The sequence below is a fragment of the Phoenix dactylifera genome, chromosome 11 (assembly GCF_009389715.1).
Source record: "Phoenix dactylifera cultivar Barhee BC4 chromosome 11, palm_55x_up_171113_PBpolish2nd_filt_p, whole genome shotgun sequence".
Taxonomy (NCBI): domain Eukaryota; kingdom Viridiplantae; phylum Streptophyta; class Magnoliopsida; order Arecales; family Arecaceae; genus Phoenix; species Phoenix dactylifera.
This window is the reverse complement of record NC_052402.1, coordinates 8,600,389-8,620,164: the sequence shown is the minus strand read 5'-3', so window position 1 is coordinate 8,620,164 and position 19,776 is coordinate 8,600,389. Positions and strand designations below refer to the sequence as shown.

General features: G+C 42.4%; 1 protein-coding gene and 1 pseudogene across 1 annotated transcript; both read left to right on the top strand.

Annotated features, from left to right (window-relative positions):
* Window positions 1-10,903: 10,903 nt before the first annotated feature.
* Window positions 10,904-11,545, top strand: LOC120112515. Its single transcript, XM_039132072.1, has one exon. The coding sequence runs from the start codon at window positions 10,904-10,906 to the stop codon at window positions 11,543-11,545; it is 642 nt and encodes a 213-aa protein (XP_038988000.1).
* Window positions 11,546-13,412: 1,867 nt separating this feature from the next.
* LOC120112514 lies at window positions 13,413-19,095 on the top strand (annotated as a pseudogene).
* The last annotated feature ends 681 nt before the right edge of the window (window positions 19,096-19,776 follow it).

Genomic DNA, 19,776 nt, shown 5'->3' with positions numbered 1-19,776 from the left:
TGTCCTAAAGAAGACCACCTTGTCTTGGCTTAGGACACACTAGAAGCAATGCTAGAAAGAAAGAAACTAATGTAAGAAAGAAAGAAGAGAGGAGTGGGGTGGAGTTGGAATGATGAAACCCATGGAGTGCTAGCCTATTTATAATAGGTGTAGGGATGCATCTCCAAGGGATGCATCCCATCCACACATCCTTTCATGAAAAGACATCATCTAAGGGCCATATCAAATAAGAGGAGGTGCAGATCAAGTGAAGAGGTGTATCAAATGATATGTCCTTTCATGTGGTGCCATATTTTGACCAAGTCAACATCACATGCTAATCACATGTCCATCACGCCTCACCTCTTGATCTTTCATGATGATGATCCAAGGGCTCCAATGCAAGGCGCCATTCACTTGACCCATTATGTCTTCATCCAATGGTGGGATTAAGATCCAATGGTCAATTATGGTAGCCATCCTCTAACCCAATCCAATTGGGTTAAACCAACTCTCCATTATGTCTTCATCCAACGGTAGATCAAGATCTAACGGTCTAGATTGAATGATTTATTAAATCTAATCCAATTAGACTCAAACCAAGCCAATTAGGTGCCAACTCTTAGCTAACCCATATTAGAATATGATCTAATCAAATTAGATCAATTAAGAATCCGATTCGAATTTGGATTAGATCAATTAAGAATCCGATTCGAATCCAATTCGAATCAGATTCGAATCCAATTCGAATTAGGAGCTAAGGTTTGCAACACCTGCTAGGATGTTTATCTTGCAAACATGATCTAATCCAATTAGACCCTTGATAAGTTTTCTTGTGTGTGACCCATTGGGTTCCATACTTAGCCAGCAATAGGTGTGAGTGCGAGTTGACCCAACTTGATTAGAACTCTTCTAATCGATTTAAGTCCAAACTGCGCGAACCCGAACTTAACAATTAGAATCCTTTCTAATTGGTGATCGAATTAACTCTTTAATTTGATCAAACCTATAAAACAAGATTGACGTCTAGCAACGTGTCATGTCTACCCGGAAAATATGGAATTTGGTAGAAATACCAAAAATACCCTTCAGTGGCAAGTTACCATGCAATTCAATCCTTTAATCAAACTGCATCCCAAATATGCATATGAGTATGAATATATGTCAAACTCAATTTCATATTCATATTTTTCTCAATCTTTTAATGATAATTCAAATAATGAAACATTAGAAACTCTTTCTAATTTTCATTCTACTTTGATCAAAGGTTTCCTGAATTATCATATGATTAGAATAAATAGGATGCTATCTTCTCTTACTAGAAGTGATTAATTCCTTGTTGACCTACTCATAATCTTCGTACACAATTCACCATATCCAGAAGACCTCGTACATAACTTATTGTCATGAATGAGTGTAAACCAAAATATGGGTTCATGTGCACAAGATACCATGGTGATCTCAGGTCGTAGGATCAGTTGCACAACTCCCACTAAGAGAATCATCTTTTGACATGTAAGTAAGACTTCATAAGATTTCTCTTTGTAGGTCAATTCAGTGAACTCATTCCTCTAATGAGCACCCACATCTTTGTATTAGTGTCTCCACACAAATGATTGTGAGATCAATCATCCTCTGCATCGAGCATACATAAGACATGCCAGTCTTTCCGGTAATCATTGATTCCCGACTCAATGTACCAATGACTGGGAATATTTAAGATTAGGATTTTAGGATTTTAAGTCTCACTAGTATGATCTCATCATAGTCTTAAAACCATTGCCCTAAACTAAGGAGTTTATCATAAATATAATCAACAGCATATGATAAAACATAACGCCTTTATTCATATTTAAATGTCATGTATATGATTTGGACAAATCAAAAGAAAAAACCTTTCGCAATACATATTGCGATTGGCTTGTAGGGCATCTACTCTTTCAATCTCCCACTTGCACTAAAGCCAATCGCTCTTATATTTTATCCCCATACAATCGAGGTGGCGATCGAACTGCTGTTGTGGTAGAGCTTTAGTGAACGGGTCTGCTAAGTTGTTCTTTGTGTCTACTCGTTCAATGACTATGTCTTGTCTCTCGACGATCTCTCGAACGAGGTGGAAGCGTCTTAGAATGTGCTTGGATTTGTGATGAGATCTTGGTTCCTTTGCTTGAGCAACAGCTCCAGTGTTGTCACAATAAACTGAAACTGGTCCAGCAATCTCAGGAACTACTCCCAACTCAGCGATGAACTTCTTCATCCAGACAGCTTCTTTAGCGGCTTCACTTACAGCGATGTATTCTGCCTCAGTAGTTGAGTCAGCTACAGTTTGCTGCTTGGAACTCTTCCAGCTCACTGCACCACCATTTAGGGTAAAGACATACCCTAAAGTGGACTTGCTATCATCTGGATCTGATTGAAAACTAGAATCAGAAAATCCTTCTAGTTTCAACTCAGATCCTCCATAAACTAGAAAAATATCTTTAGTCCTTCTTAAGTACTTAAGAATATTTTTCACAGCTATCCAATGATTTTCTCCTGGATCAGCCTGGAATCTGCTTGTTATGCCTAAGGCATAAGCAACATCAGGCCTAGTACATAGCATAGCATACATAATTGATCCTACTGCCGAAGCATAGGGAATAGAATTCATTCTATTCCTCTCTTCAGATGTCTTAGGAGACATCTTCTTAGAGAGACGTATGCCATGACTCATAGGTAAGTAACCTCTTTTACTTCCTTCCATGCTGAATCTTTTTAGCACACGATCTATGTACTTAGACTGGGACAAGCCTAGCATCCTTTTAGATCTATCCCTATAGATCTTTATACCAAGTATATAGGATGCTTCTCCCAAGTCTTTCATGGAAAAGCTTTTTGATAGCCAAGTCTTGACCGATTGTAACATTGGAATATCATTTCCAATGATTAGTATGTCATCTACATACAATATTAAGAAGACAACGGCACTCCCACTAGTCTTCTTGTACACACATGGTTCATCCACATTTTTGATAAAACCAAACTCTTTGACTGTTGTATCAAAACGGATGTTCCAACTCCTCGATGCTTGCTTTAATCCATAAATGGATCTCTTAAGCTTGCATACTTGATTTGCTCTCCCACTTGAGACAAATCCTTCTGGCTGTGTCATGTAAACCTCTTCCTCAAGATAACCATTAAGGAAGGCGGTTTTGACATCCATCTGCCAAATTTCATAATCATAGTATGCAGCTATTGCAAGCAAAATCCGAATAGATTTAAGCATGGCAACTGGTGAAAAAGTTTCATCATAGTCAATTCCTTGCTTTTGCCTGAAACCTTTTGCCACCAATCTAGCCTTGTAGGTTTCTACTTGGCCATCTGCTCCAATCTTCTTCTTATAGACCCATTTGCAACCTATAGGGTTAACACCTTCTGGTGCATCAACCAAAGTCCATACTTGGTTGGTATACATAGAGTCTATTTCGGATTTCATAGCTTCTAACCATTTGTTAGAGTCATTACTCATGATAGCTTCCGAATAGGTCAGAGGATCATCATTTTCGATGATGTGGGCTTCATCATTCTCAATGATAAACCCAAACCTCTTAGGTGCATTTCGCACTCTATCTGACCTTTGGAGAGGAGATGTGTGTTGTGGTTGTACTTCATCAATGGGTACATTTGGTTGAAGAATTTCTTGTGTTTCTATTTGTAGGTCTTGAACTTCATTAAGTTCAATTCTTCTTTCACTGCCCTTTTCTAAGATAAACTCTTTTTCTAAGAAAGTGGCATGCCTACTAACAAATACCTTTTGTTCAGTAGGGTGATAGAAGAGATATCCAATACTTTCTTTGGAATAACCTATAAATGTACATTTATCTGATCTAGCACTTAGCTTATGTCCAAAATTTCTTTTGACATATGCTTGGCAGCCCCATATTTTAAAATATTTAAGATTGGGCTTTCTACCTCTCCATATCTCATATGGAGTACTAGATACAGATTTTGAAGGTATCCTGTTTAGCACATATGTAGCAGTTTCTAAGGCATAACCCCAGAAGGAAATAGGAAGATCTGTAAAGCACATCATGGATCTTACCATATCTAATAGAGTACGATTCCTCCGTTCAGCTACACCATTTAGTTGTAGCGTATACGGAGGTGTCCATTCAGAGAGAATGCCCTTTTCTTTAAGATGATTTAAAAATTCACTAGAAAGGTATTCACCTCCTCGATCAGATCGAAGGATTTTAATACACTTTCCGGTTTGTTTTTCAACCATACTTTGATACTCTTTAAACTTATCAAAGGCTTCGTATTTATGTTTCATAAGATACACAAATCCGAACCTTGATAAATCATCAGTGAATGTGATGAAGTAAGAGTATCCACCTCTAGCTGGAGTTGTCATAGGACCACATACATCTGTATGTATAAGTCCTAATAACTCACTTGCCCTTTCTCCATGTCCAGTGAATGGAGACTTGGTCATTTTTCCCATAAGACAAGATTCACAAGTTCCTAATGATTCATAATCATAAGGATCAAAGAACTCTTCTTTGTATAACTTGTTAATTCTTGATTCACTTATGTGACCAAGTCGGCAATGCCAAAGGAGGGTATTATTCACTTCCTCTCTCTTTCTTTTATTGCTTTTATTAATATGAAAGACATTGTCATTAAGTAATAAAACTAGAAGACCATTTTCCATAATGCCATTGCAAAGATGCTTATTAGAAAAATAAATAGAGCAACCATTGCCCTTTCCATTAATTTCAAAACCTTTCTTTAACAACAAAGGAATGGAAATTACATTTCTAATAATTTTGGGCATATAATAACAATCTTCTAATTGTAGGAGCTTTCCCGAAGGCAATTCCAAGTTGTAGGTTCCAACAGCTTCAGCCTGGATGGACTCTCCTCCAGCGCCATACAGCTCGAAGTCACCTTTCTTCAAAATTTTAATTTTCTGTAGTCCATGCAAAGATTTGCAAATGTGAAAACCACAGCCGGTATCCAATACCCATGAATTTGAATTTGAAGAACTTAATGACAAGTTGGCATGTAACATAAACATACCTTTTGATGCAACTCTTGCATCGGTCTTCATACTTGCAAGAAAACTCTTGCAATTCCTTTTCCAGTGGCCAGCTTTGCCGCAATGAAAACAGGTACTTGATCCGGAGTTTTTCTTTCCTTTTTTCTTTTTGATGCTACTCTTGGGGTTCAATCGTTTCTTAGAACCCTTATTTTCCGATTTCCTCATAGAGGTGCTATTTATAAGAAGGAGTGGACCTTTATCCTTCTTAATATGCCCTTCAGCTGTTTTGAGCATATTTAACAGCTCGGGCAGGGAGGTGTTCAGCTTGTTCATGTGAAAGTTCACAACAAACTGAGAGAATGAATCAGGCAGTGATTGCAGGATCAAATCCTGACTGAGCTCACTATCCATAGCAAAACCTAATTGACTTAATCTGGTGATCAAGTCTATAACCATAAGAACATGGTTTTGCACTGGAGTTCCTTCATTCATTCTAGCACGGAACAACTGCTTAGATATCTCATACCTAGCAGTCCTGCTTTGTTCTCCATACAACTCTTTTAAATTGAGAAGTATGGATTGAGTATCCATGCCTTCATGTTGCCTCTGTAATTCATTGTTCATAGAGGCAAGTATGATACATTTGACAGTCACACTGTCATTTTTCCACATCTTATGTGTGGCAACCTCCTCTTCTGTAGCATCATCCCCTAGATCTCCAAGATCAGGGGTTTCAAGTATATAGGAAATTTTCTCCTGAGTGAGTACTATCTTTAAATTCCTCAACCAGTCCACATAGTTTGGTCCGGTCAACTTGTTGGCATCTAAGATGCCTCTTAGTGAAAGTGAAGAAGCCATTTAATAATTCTACATATGCAAAACAAAACTAATATAAGCAGACCAATCATGATGACATGTTTGCAACTAGATAAGGACTTTAATCTAATTTGTCTCCTACTATTTTTATCGAATATCATAGCCCTCTCCTATGATAAACGTGAAAATATAATTTTTTTTAGTAGGGTTGAGATCCTAATTCATCATAAAAAGCCTTGTGTTTACACAACAAACTCTTATGAGTTCAAAGGTAGGAAACTCTTTCCAATTGCATCTCATGCAATTCTCAACTTTATCTTGTCCTCTTAAAATACTTATTGCCTTGTGTTAGCACAACAAACAATAATATTTTAGTTAAGTCAAACCCTTCATTTCCATATAGTCATATTCGAATAATATTGCCCTTGTGGTTGCACAACAAGGCAATATATTAAAATATGCCATAAGCATCTTAATGCACCAAGACAGTATAACATCAGTCCCCATTGCAAGTCTTGTGTTAGCACAACAAACTAGCATGGATCTTGACATAATAATATCGAGGCATGAAGGAAGGCTATCAATAGTGTTATATCAATATTAAGCTTATCCATAATAGGCAATCAAACAATTGGCCAGGTAAGCAGGTGGGAGGCTCCCCTTACTCAGAGAGTAAGGTCCTAATTAAGTAACCACCTTTAGTGCTTTCCTTAGACACCAATTAGATTAATTGTTCTAGAATGGGTTAGTTCAAAGTTTTTCAACACTATGACTTAATATAATTTTTATTGAGGGCTTACTAGTCTCTAGCACATTCTTTAATTGTAACATACATTTAACATGTCTAAAATAAACTATTATGCATCATGGCTATCTCATAGCATGTATAAATCATAAGCAATTAATTAACATGCTTCAACATATTTTCATATGGAAAATTTCATATCATGATATTTTATTACATAACATATCATATATTAATCATACATTTCAGCATTTCTCTAAGCATATGATATTACTATCTCATAGTAAATTAATAATCATACATCATACATAATTATTTGATTGAACCAATTAAGGATGGCTCTGATACCACTTGAAGGATTTTAGCATGTTATAATGCGCAGCGGAAGTTAGGAATTTTAAAAATTTCTTGATAAAGTTCCTTAACATAAAACCCTTATAAGCCAAGATCACCTTAATGAAAGCAATCAAATAATATAATATAAATGCAGAAATAGAAGAATACCTCTAACGCTAATCCAATATGCAGAATTTCCACTAGGTGCCCAAGTGTTCACCCTCCAACGTTGATCCACACGAAAACTTGATTTAAGTCTTAAGCTCCAAAGACTTTGATCCTTAATGCAGAATTCTTAAAGAACTCTAATGGCTTGCTTTCCTTTCTTTCTATTTTTCTTTAACCTTCTAAAATCACTTCTAATCCTTTTGTCCTAAAGAAGACCACCTTGTCTTGGCTTAGGACACACTAGAAGCAATGCTAGAAAGAAAGAAACTAATGTAAGAAAGAAAGAAGAGAGGAGTGGGGTGGAGTTGGAATGATGAAACCCATGGAGTGCTAGCCTATTTATAATAGGTGTAGGGATGCATCTCCAAGGGATGCATCCCATCCACACATCCTTTCATGAAAAGACATCATCTAAGGGCCATATCAAATAAGAGGAGGTGCAGATCAAGTGAAGAGGTGTATCAAATGATATGTCCTTTCATGTGGTGCCATATTTTGACCAAGTCAACATCACATGCTAATCACATGTCCATCACGCCTCACCTCTTGATCTTTCATGATGATGATCCAAGGGCTCCAATGCAAGGCGCCATTCACTTGACCCATTATGTCTTCATCCAATGGTGGGATTAAGATCCAATGGTCAATTATGGTAGCCATCCTCTAACCCAATCCAATTGGGTTAAACCAACTCTCCATTATGTCTTCATCCAACGGTAGATCAAGATCTAACGGTCTAGATTGAATGATTTATTAAATCTAATCCAATTAGACTCAAACCAAGCCAATTAGGTGCCAACTCTTAGCTAACCCATATTAGAATATGATCTAATGAAATTAGATCAATTAAGAATCCGATTCGAATTTGGATTAGATCAATTAAGAATCCGATTCGAATCCAATTCGAATCAGATTCGAATCCAATTCGAATTAGGAGCTAAGGTTTGCAACACCTGCTAGGATGTTTATCTTGCAAACATGATCTAATCCAATTAGACCCTTGATAAGTTTTCTTGTGTGTGACCCATTGGGTTCCATACTTAGCCAGCAATAGGTGTGAGTGCGAGTTGACCCAACTTGATTAGAACTCTTCTAATCGATTTAAGTCCAAACTGCGCGAACCCGAACTTAACAATTAGAATCCTTTCTAATTGGTGATCGAATTAACTCTTTAATTTGATCAAACCTATAAAACAAGATTGACGTCTAGCAACGTGTCATGTCTACCCGGAAAATATGGAATTTGGTAGAAATACCAAAAATACCCTTCAGTGGCAAGTTACCATGCAATTCAATCCTTTAATCAAACTGCATCCCAAATATGCATATGAGTATGAATATATGTCAAACTCAATTTCATATTCATATTTTTCTCAATCTTTTAATGATAATTCAAATAATGAAACATTAGAAACTCTTTCTAATTTTCATTCTACTTTGATCAAAGGTTTCCTGAATTATCATATGATTAGAATAAATAGGATGCTATCTTCTCTTACTAGAAGTGATTAATTCCTTGTTGACCTACTCATAATCTTCGTACACAATTCACCATATCCAGAAGACCTCGTACATAACTTATTGTCATGAATGAGTGTAAACCAAAATATGGGTTCATGTGCACAAGATACCATGGTGATCTCAGGTCGTAGGATCAGTTGCACAACTCCCACTAAGAGAATCATCTTTTGACATGTAAGTAAGACTTCATAAGATTTCTCTTTGTAGGTCAATTCAGTGAACTCATTCCTCTAATGAGCACCCACATCTTTGTATTAGTGTCTCCACACAAATGATTGTGAGATCAATCATCCTCTGCATCGAGCATACATAAGACATGCCAGTCTTTCCGGTAATCATTGATCCCCGACTCAATGTACCAATGACTGGGAATATTTAAGATTAGGATTTTAGGATTTTAAGTCTCACTAGTATGATCTCATCATAGTCTTAAAACCATTGCCCTAAACTAAGGAGTTTATCATAAATATAATCAACAGCATATGATAAAACATAACGCCTTTATTCATATTTAAATGTCATGTACATGATTTGGACAAATCAAAAGAAAAAACCTTTCGCAATACATATTGCGATTGGCTTGTAGGGCATCTACTCTTTCAAACAGGTGGGCCGGGCCTTAGCCCGATGAAACGACCTAGGAGCCCTCCTGTGGCCTAGGGCCCGATGGGGGGAGGTCCAGCTCGAGCTGCTGGGAGAGCCAAGGCTCCGTCGACGAAGGTCAGGCATTCGGGGACATGGCTTGCCGGAGGAGCAGGAGCTCTCCCCCGACGTCTGCGACGACGTGCGGCTGCCCTCCTCGGGTGATGCAGGAGACAAGGGATGCGGCGGACGCTGCACGACGGGGGGGACCGGAGCCACCTGGGCGCTTGTCCTGTGCCCTCTCGGTGGCGGAGGGCCTAGCCGCGGTGGGGGCGACGGTAATGGTCGTGGATGAGCCAGTGGAGGAGGAGGTGCGACAGCATGGAGCGGCGGACGCCCTCGTCATCGGTTTTGTGGAGGCAGCCAGCTCCGACGTTGAGTCCTCTTCCAAATCGTGCCATATGGCACGGATAACAGATGATGCCCTTCTCAAGGTGAGAATATCGCGGGGGAAGGCCAAGTGTGGGGATTCGGTTGTTGATGCAGAGGTGTTGAATTTTGAAGGAAGGAAGGGAGAGCTAACGACATTTGGCACAGATACTGTAACGTGCCATATGGCACAAGAATGCAGTGAAGGGCAGCATCACCAAATCATACTTCAATTGATGGCTTTAGCTAAGGGGAAGAATGTGGATGTTCTAGGAGGTGATAGGAGTGTGCAGGGGAAGTAGGTGGCAGCAACAGTTCGGGGGTAGCGGGCTGTGAGGACTCCTTGGGTGCTTTATGAAGAATTTGCTATGGAATTATCGCAGGGCGGGGAAACCTTGCGGGAGACTGGAGAATGGGTCGAGTAAACTCCCTTGGGGCCGAGAAAATCACAGACGAAGCTTCAGAGAGGGTTCGACCTGTTAAAGAAAATAGAAAGCACTTTCTCCACGTTGGATGAGTAAACACCTTGTTAATACGTAGATTCGTTTTAGGACTGAGAAATTGCGTATAAAACCATTTCCCCGGTCGTGCTTATCCAGAATTGGTGCAAGTGCACAACCCTGACATCGGTGTTTTGTTTGAGATCCGACTTTCAGGAAAGAGTTTACAGAAGGCTAGAAGGGCGTTACCGAGATCATAGGGGTTCTATGCTGTGGAATCCCAGGGATTGTCGGAAGGTATCATAGTCACTTGGGGATTGGAGAGATGCAGGTTGGACAGCTTCAATGTTTGCAATCATGAGATAATCATGGTGATTTCAGAGGGTAACAGGAACTCTTGGGTTCTCTCAGCAGTGTATGTTAGTACTGAGTATAGGAAGAGGAGGACCTTGTGGGAGGAAGCTTCTCAGGTGATTAGCCAGGGCTATCCCGTGTTGATGGCAGGAGACGTCAACTGTATAGTTGACTCACATGAGAAAATGGGGGGAAATCCCTTCTCACATAATAGGAAGATTAAGGAGTTTCAAAACTTTCTCACCTCGAATGGGCTGATTGATTTGGGCTTCTCGGGGCCTAGATTCACATGGTGTAATAATCAACAGGGGCGGGCCTAAGTCTGGGAGAGAATAGACAGAGCTTGTGCCACAACTGGATAGGTTCAGTGCTTCCTAGACCATCATGTTAGACACTTGCCCAGGATTACTTCGGACCACAACCCTTTACTGGTGAGTACTGAGACATATTTCAGTACGTTCCCCCTTTAGATTTGAGAAGTTTTGGCTGAGCTACCCCCGATCTTGGGAGATGGTGAGGAAGGCATGGAATGCCCCGGTTAGGGGGGATGCTATATATCGGGTGTCCCGCAGGTTGGAGTTGACTAGGAGGCGGTTGCAGAGGTGTAACCGTAAGGAAGTAGGGAACATTTTCAGAAAGACGGAGGAGGAAGAGGAGGTCATTGCCAGGTTACAGTCTTTGGAGGTACAGCGGGGAGGACTATCGGAGGAGGAGATGGGGGAGCTCAGATCACATTTGGCCTTACATAACTCTCTTCTCAGACAGCAGGAGATACTGTGGAGAAAGAAATCTAGGGTACAGTGGATTTTGGAGGGAGATCAAAACACCAGGTTCTTTCATCAGGCGACGGTGATCAGGAGGCACCAGAACAGGATCAGAGTCATCAAGGATGAGGATGGGCAGCAATCAGATGATCATGTTGTGATTCGGAGGGTGGTGGAGGGTTTCTTCAGAGCTAGGTGGACGGAGCTGACCGGGGAGGGGAGTCGAGTAGTGATGTCGTTGCCAGCGGTTTGGGTGTTGGAGGAGGAGACTGCAGCTTTGATCAGGCCGGTATCGGAGAGGGAGATCAGAGAGGCGGTGTGGTCCCTCGAGGGGGATAAGGCGCCAGGGCTAGATGGTTTTCCACTCGTGTTCTTTCGAAGATATTAGATGATAGTGGGACAGGATGTGACGGCAACCATACAGCAGTTTTTCAGCACAGCAAAGATGCCTCCGCTAGATTGGCAGCGGACTTTCATCACTCTGATACCGAAGCAGCAGGATGCTACTGAGCCGGGTCATTTTCGACCGATTAGTCTCTGTACCACTTTGTACAAGGCTACGACGAAGTTACTTGTCGTTAAGTTGAAGGGTATTCTTCCGAGGCTGATCAGTCCGGAGCAAGGAGCTTTTATTGGGGGGCACAGTATCTCCGTCAACATCCTAATAGCACAGGAGTTCATGTTTGATTTAGGTAGAGCCCCGATGAGGAGGAGTCTGATGGGAGTCAAGCTTGATATGGAGAGGGCCTACGATAGGATGCGCTGGGATTTTGTGGAGCAGTCTTTGCAGGGGTTCGGCTTTCACGAGACATGGATTCGGTGGATCATGGGTTGTGTTAGGGCTCCACCGTTCGCCATCTTAGTGAATGGCACGCCATCTTGTTTTTTCGAGCCTTCGGGAGGGTTGCGTCAGGGATGCCCCCTATCCCCATTATTGTTTATCATTTGTGCGGATGCACTTTCTAAGGCTTTGCATCATGCTGTGTCCATGTAGGAGTTGGAGGCTTACAGGCCGGCGGTGGGAGCTACCCCGATATCCCATCTACTTTTTGCTGATGATTGCTTGTTGTTAGCTCGATCATCACGGCAAGATGCTCGAGTTATTTGTAGGATTTTTCAGGATTATAGTGTAGCATCAGGGCAGCGGGTCAACTTTTCGAAGTCAACTGTTTGTTTTAGTCCGAAGACCAGACAGGAGGTGAGACATTCTATACTGGAGATTTTGGGGGTGGGCAAGCAGGAAGGCACTATGAGATACTTGGGAGTCTCGATCTCAGGCCAGTGGTTGTGTGGCAGGGATTGCTCTCTCCTTGAGCTCGGCATCAGGCGGAGGTTGGAGGGCTGGCAGATAGATACATTCACTGTCTATGATAGGCAGGATCACCATGGTCCGGTCAGTCCTCTCTTCGATCTCTATTTACTTACTCTCCAATTTCTTTATCCTAGTGTCGGTTTTGAGGTCTCTTGAGCAGCTATTCAGAAACTTCATCTAGAAAAGGCATGGAGGTAGAGGAGGCATCCATATGTTAGCTTGGGCGGTGGTTTGCCAGCCTACCACGCTAGGGGGTTTGGGGGTGCAGTCTTTGTTGGAGCGAAGGGAGGTGTTAGCGGCCCGGCACGTCGCGAGATTTGTATTGGAGCCCGACTGTATGTGGTCCTTGTTGATGAGGGCGAAGTATGGGATGTTGGTGCTTGGAACGAGGGCTGGCCGCCGCCACTCACCACTATGGAGGGAGATGTGTGCTAGAGCTACGGTGGTCCTTCCGGAGATTAGATGGGCCATCGGTGATGGCCAATCCATTGATGTGTTGGAAGATTGTTGGGTAACTGCGCTGCCGCTCAGTCGTCTGCCAACCATGGTGGATTCGGGTCGACTGACGGATCACACGGTTAGGGATTTGATGGTTGCAAAGGAGGGCCGATGGAGGGAGGGGTTGATTTGGGAGGGGCCGATGGGGCGGTCTCACGTGCGTGCAAGGGATCTACAGTTTCTGTTCAGAGAGGAGCCAGCGCAGCAGATCGAGGGAGGATGGATTTGGAGGATGTGGATTCATCCACGGGTGGCGCTCTTCTTCTGGAAGGTGGCTTGGGGCTGCCTTCCCACTAGGAGTGTGCTAGTTAGGCGGGGCTTGCGGATCCCTCTGCGCTGTGAGGTGTGTATGGACTCTGAGGAGACTATTGAGCATGCCCTTCTGCAGTGTCCCAGGGCCAGGAAGATATGGAAGAGGTCACCAATCCCTCTCCCCTAGTCGGTGATGTCGGTACAGGATCTGCTGCAGTTGCTGAGAGACTCATTTCGGAGCCCTAGATCTGTTGAGGCGGGGGTACTTAATGTATATCTGGCCTACCACATTTGGTTGGATAGGAATGCAGGCGTGTTTGAGGGAAGGAGGGCATCTCCGAGGTGGGTAGTAGTTAGAGCAGTGCTTCAGGCCGAGGAGGTGGCGTTATGTGCTGCTATGTGTTCTCTTGGGATGGCTGGGGACATCTGGAGTACTCGCTTCGCTGTTACAACGTCCAGGTTCGCTCTCGTTTCTTGGGTACCTCCACCCCCTAGTTTTCTCAAGGTGAACTTTCATGGTAGCATGTCGGAAGATGGAAGGTCCGGAGGTGTTAGATTTGTGATCAGAGACCACCATGGCAGTCTGGTAGCAACAGGGGGTCGACGCATGCCAGGCCTTACCGTAGCTGGGGCAGAGCTTCGAGCAGACTGGGAGGGGATATCATATGCGAGGCGGGTGCTCGATGCCGAGCGGGTGTACATCGAGGGGGACTCATCTATGGTGATTGAGTGGATTCGGGGCGCGGATAGGTATGGAGATGGACATCCACTTATTCATGAGACACGGAGACTGGTAGTGGAGTGGGGTGTGTACCAGGTAGCTCATATTTTTCGGAAGGCAAACAGCGCAGCAGACTGCGTCGCCTCCTATATTGCTCGTTATTCAAGAGAGTTCTTGTAGACGCCCACAGTGGAGCTTCTGCCCCCTTTGTACTTTTTACTTTCTTTTGACTTGGCAGGATGTACTCACGTTAGAGCTATATGAACTGCCGCTTTTTATCAAAAAAAAAGGTTTCTGTCCTTTAATATCTATCATTTGTGACGTTCGGTCATAAAATTTGATGTAAGAAAGAGATAAAAAGTAAAATATTTCTAGCCTATATTAAGGCCTCATTCCACTATAACCTTTACTTTAAGCATGAAACATAGCCTAATTGAAGATGGCGTAATTTGTGAAATTAGAACGATTCTCAAAAGGTGTAGATTAGGAGTAGCAATATAGTCAGCTTAGGTCAGGTTTGGTTGGTTCAAGTTAGGACAGTAATATACAAATTCTTAGCTTATACTCAACCCAACCTAATATTGGATCAAGACCTCTCAACCCACACTTATAAGTTGACATCCATGACTTTAATTGACCCATTTGACCCTGATCTAATCTATTTATAAGTACTCTTAACTAGTAGGATGAGTACTAATACTTAGCTTTGGACACTTGTCCTCACTATTATATGCCATATGGACCACTATTGCCAAATAGGTAGTGCTTCCTTTCTTCTTATGTCATACATAGCAGAAATATAGAAAATCACTATTCATTTTGGATACTTGTCTTAGCTATAATATGCCGCATAGACTACTTTTGCAATACTTAGTGGGTAGTGTTATCTTTCTTTCACAACATGGATAGTGGATAGTACCACTATTCATTTTGAATACTTGTCATTTCTATTATATGCCATATTGACTACTATCCCCATCCATGGTGTAACAGTTGGCTAGCTACCATCATAAAACTCTACTTGATTAAAGTCATATTCTAGACAGTTGGCTAGTTACTTGGGTGCACACTTGGCATACCAACATATATCCTTGGTGTATCGGCTACACTCTTAGCATATCGGCTTGCACTGTATTAGCCTTCACCCAGGTTAATAGGTATATCGGCCTGCACTTTTAGCATATCAGCCTAGATGCTTGGTTTATGACCTACATTCTTAGTATTTCAACTTGCTTTACTAATAACTGGTCTAAAATTGGCATCTTTCTAGTAGTAATCAACCTAGTAACTATGTTTTTCATTCTATCATCCAAGTACTTCTGCTTGTTGATTGTGTATAATTTAGTCTACTAGCCATGTATTTCGGCCTGCTGTCCGAGTAATTCAGCTTACTGATTATGTTTTCGATCTACACCTCGTATTTGATTGATAGTTGATATCCTTCCAAAACCTTTTATTTAACCTGCAAAAGATGTTCCTTCTAAAGATCTACCATTATCCGATCTGATAGTGGATGGCCTTTTGGAGCCTGGTATTGATTGATCTTCGTATTATAACTATTGGTATGGATGTGGTGTAAACAGAATTGTGTCGAGATTGAAAAGTTGGGTAGAGAAGGATACAAACTTATTTTTCAAAAAAAAAATAGCTGTAAAAATTTTTGACTTCCATTTTTATAAAAAAATAAAAAAAGAAAAATAAGATAATCAAATATAGTCTTTGCATTGAATTTCGTACTCTATTTTAGAATAAAAAATAAGGAAAAAAAATGGATACCAAAGGGGAATGAGCTTCTTGATTCTCGAAGTTTTGTTTTTGATCTCATGTCATGAAAGCCTCCTACTGCCGCGTATATTGTCATAACGGCTACCACCGAGAAGTCCCAAACCCTCCCCTTTTCAAAATGATTCCATTTCCGCGCCCAAATAAATAAAGAACACGCCACCAAAAAGTAAGCAAGAAACAAAAAGAAGCCCAAGGGGGCTGAACCAACCACCCCCTCTCTCTTTCCCTAAAAAAGGGTTGGATCCCGTCGCCGGCGGCCATGGACGACCCCCAAGACCCTGGATCTCGTCAAGGAGGCTCGTCCTCCACCTCCTCTCCACCCTCCCTCCGTCGCCCCCTCCGCCACCGCCGCCGCCGATCTCCCCCACGCCCTCCGTTACAACCTCCGTCGCTCCTGAAGAGCCCTCCATGGTCGAGTGCATAAAGCGCCATCTCGCCGTCTCCGGCCGCTCCGGCGATGCCCTCGCCTTCGCCAACATCCACTCCAAGCTCCCCGCCCGCTCCGGCCCCGGCTCCGCGCGCAACCTCTGGGCCCTCCTCTACCTCCTCAGGTCCCTCTCCGACGATCGCCGCCGCGTCGAGCCCCTCCCTCCGCTCCTCCCCCGCGCGCGCGCCCGCGCCGGCGGCCTCCCCGCCCTCCCCTCGATCCCTACCCCGCCCGCCCCGCCAAGAAAACCCTAGGCCCCTCCGGCGGCATCCTCCTCGTCTCCAAGGATCCGGAGAACATCCGCGAGATCGCGCTTCGGGAGTACGCCGATCTGATCGTGGAGGAGACCGGGGTCTCGGAGTCGGCCCTCGTGAGGGACGCCCTCCATGCCTACCAGGGGATCGACTGGCGGTACGTAAGGCTCGACAACGCATCGGACAGCTACGATCTGTTGGAATCTCTCAAGCTGCCGAGGTCCACGAGGATGATGGTTAGGAAGATATGTGAGCTCGGATGGCTATTTAGAAAGGTAAGGGGTAACATCCCAGAGTGCATGACTCGGTCCCCGGCGGAAGGGGTCGGGACCGTTGGCCAGGCCTTCTGCTTCGTCCTCCAGGATGAGCTCTCGGGCTACTACAAGCTCTTGGCCGTGCTCGAGTCCCGGTCGCTGAACCCGATCCCGATGGCCGGCAGTGATTCCGGTACCTTTCTTTGAGAAGGCTGGCGGTGTGGTTCGCGGAACCGATGGTCAGGATGCGGCTGATGGCGGTTCTGGTTGATCGATGCAGGAGTTTGAGGGCTGGGACGACGGCTGGAGCGATCCATAGGCAAGCCCAGCACGGGGATCCGCTGGTCCAGGAGTTCATGGGTCGGCTCCTCCGGAGAGTGTGCTCTCCTCTGTTTGAGATGGTCCGGAGCTGGGTTTTGGAAGGGGAGTTGGAGGATATCTTTGCCGAGTTCTTCATTCTGAGCCAACCAATAAGGCTCCGTTTGAAAACTTGAATTAAGGAGAAAGAAATGGAAGGGAAAGAAAAGTTAAAAATTTTGATATTTGGAAATTTTTTAGTAGAGAAAAAGAAAAAGAAAATGGGAGAATAGGAAGAAAAATTTTGGGCTCCAATTCTCTTCTTTCTTTCCTTACATAAGTGGGAGGATTTTGAGAGAAAAAAATTGGAACTTAATAATTTTTTTATAATACCTATTTTGTTCTTAAATTAAAAAAAACCAAATTAAAAGGATAAACATATCCTAGGGCATCTTTTGTTTTAACCTTTCATATGTCATCTCCATCTTCATATATCCATTTGCTGCACCTCTACGGAGCTCCATCTCCACAGCTGCACTTTCTTGGAGAAGCAATGGTTGTTCTTGAGAATAGTAAATTATGTTTGAGAGAAAGGTTGAGCACTTGTATATTTTCTCAAAGTAGGGGTGCTATTCTTGAGAAAGTAGGAAATGCTATTCTTGAGAAATAATATTATGTTTGGGAGAAATGTCAAGTACATATATATTCGGAGGAAGAAAATTTCTTGAGAAATGATATAATATCTATTTGAAGGAGACATTAGTATAACTAGAATAAAATTTCTTTCTCCGAATATACATATGCTCGACCTTTCTCCCAAACATAATATCCTTTCTCAAGAATAGCATTTCCTACTTTCTCATGAATAGCACCTCTACTTTAAGAGAATATACATGTACCCGACTTTTCTCCCAAATATAATTTACTATTCTCAAGAACAACCGTTGCTCCTCCAAGAAAGTGCAGCTGTGGAGATGAAGCTCCGTAGAGGTGTAGCAGATGGATATATGAAGATGACATATGAAAGGTTAAAACAAAAGATTCCCCAGAATATATTTATCCTTTTAATTTGGTACTTCTTTAATTTAAAGATAAAATAGGTATTATAAAAAATTTATTAAGTTTCAATTTCTTTCTTTCCAAATCCTCCCAGAGAAAAGAAATGAGCGAATTTGAGCTCAAAATTTTTTCTCCTATTCTCTCCTTTTCTTTTCCTTTCCCTCCACTAAAAAAACTCCCAAACATCAAAATTTTTAACTTTTCCTTCCATTTCATTCATTTCTTCTCAATTCCAAGTTTTCAAACGGAGCCTAAAGAGTTTGTTGTGAGGACAGTAGGATGCTGCTGCCGAGGCAGCAACCCACATTGGTACGATGACGAGGAAGGGTGGGCTGGGTTATGGTGAGACGGATGCATTGGAAGCTCTTGTGGTCCAGGCAGCAAAGCTGATTGATCAGCATTTGATGCATGTAATCCACCATGGATATCGATTCAAGGATCATAGCCTCGCAATCAAAAGGTAATTACTTCTTGGGCAGGGCAACTTCGTCCAGTACTTGATGGATATTGTAGGCCCTGAGCTGTCGGAGGCAGCAAACACCATCAGCTCATTCCAGTTGGCAGGGCTGCTCGAGACTGCAATCCGGGCATCCAATGCACAATATGATGATCGTGATATCCTTGACCTTGTTGAAGGTCAAAATGATGGAGCACAAGGACAGGGATAGAGGATGGGAAGTGTTCTCAATGGAATACGATTTGAGGGTGCCACTGGACACTGTGTTTACAGCATCTGTCATGAAGGGGTACCTCAAAATTTTCAATTACCTGTGGAAGCTTAAACGGGTTGAGCATGCTTTGGTTGGAGTGTGGAAGACAATGAAACCCAAGTGCATAATTTCCTGTGCAACAGCTAAAGAAGGTGCGGTCAGAATGCAGTTTGTCTCCATGCTGCGAAGGTGCCAAGTTATCTGGATGGTGCGGTCATAATGATGAAAAATAAATCACTTATTTTAGCTTTTTGACCTCATATTATAGGTTGGATCTTAAAAGATATGAAAAATCACCCTCATCATAAATATGGCTTTCCAACAAAATTTCTATGTATGTATCATATCGAGTATGAAATTTTGTTTGCTCACGTTTGATTATCCATGTCTCTCCTCCTACTAGATTTGGAATCGTATATTTAACATACCCATATGATGAAGTCCTTAGATATCATGTTAACAAAGTGCTTCAAATCAGTGCTAACCAACTCGAACCAATTTTGAAAAATATTGAATATTGCTAATTGTTTGTTGACATGTACAAAATAAGACAAACCTTTAAAAAAATTTATATCAAGATTTGCAGTACCGATGCATATCGTCTTGTTCAACATATTTCGTACCGTATCGATACTAGATCAAAACTTGATCCCCGATATGTGTGAGTGTTGATATGCCAAGCTGACCTCCATATCGGGCAAATCAACATCATATCCGATGTACTAACATAATATCAACATCGTATCAATACGAGATATGGTACCAAAATTATGAACCTTGATTTTTTTTTTTTTTTTTTTTTTTTGCTAAAAGCGGGTTTTCATACAAAACGTGTACGAATACACCCAATAAAGTCAAAAAATACTAACTCACGGAGAGCCAGAGGCAGCTCCCCCTCCCCCACCCACAGGGTGTATCCTGAATGATGAGCCGCGAAGGCAGCCACCCAGTCGGCTGCCCCGTTGGCTTCTCGAAATACATGCTTGGCCTGAATGGCCACCCCAACCCCACACATCATCCCTATGTCCCGAACCAAGGGGTGGTCTGAGC

Coding starts and splice junctions, on each gene's coding strand:
- LOC120112515 (XM_039132072.1), top strand. CDS start 10,904: ATGGTGAGGAAGGCATGGAATGCCCCGGTTAGGGGGGATGCTATATAT.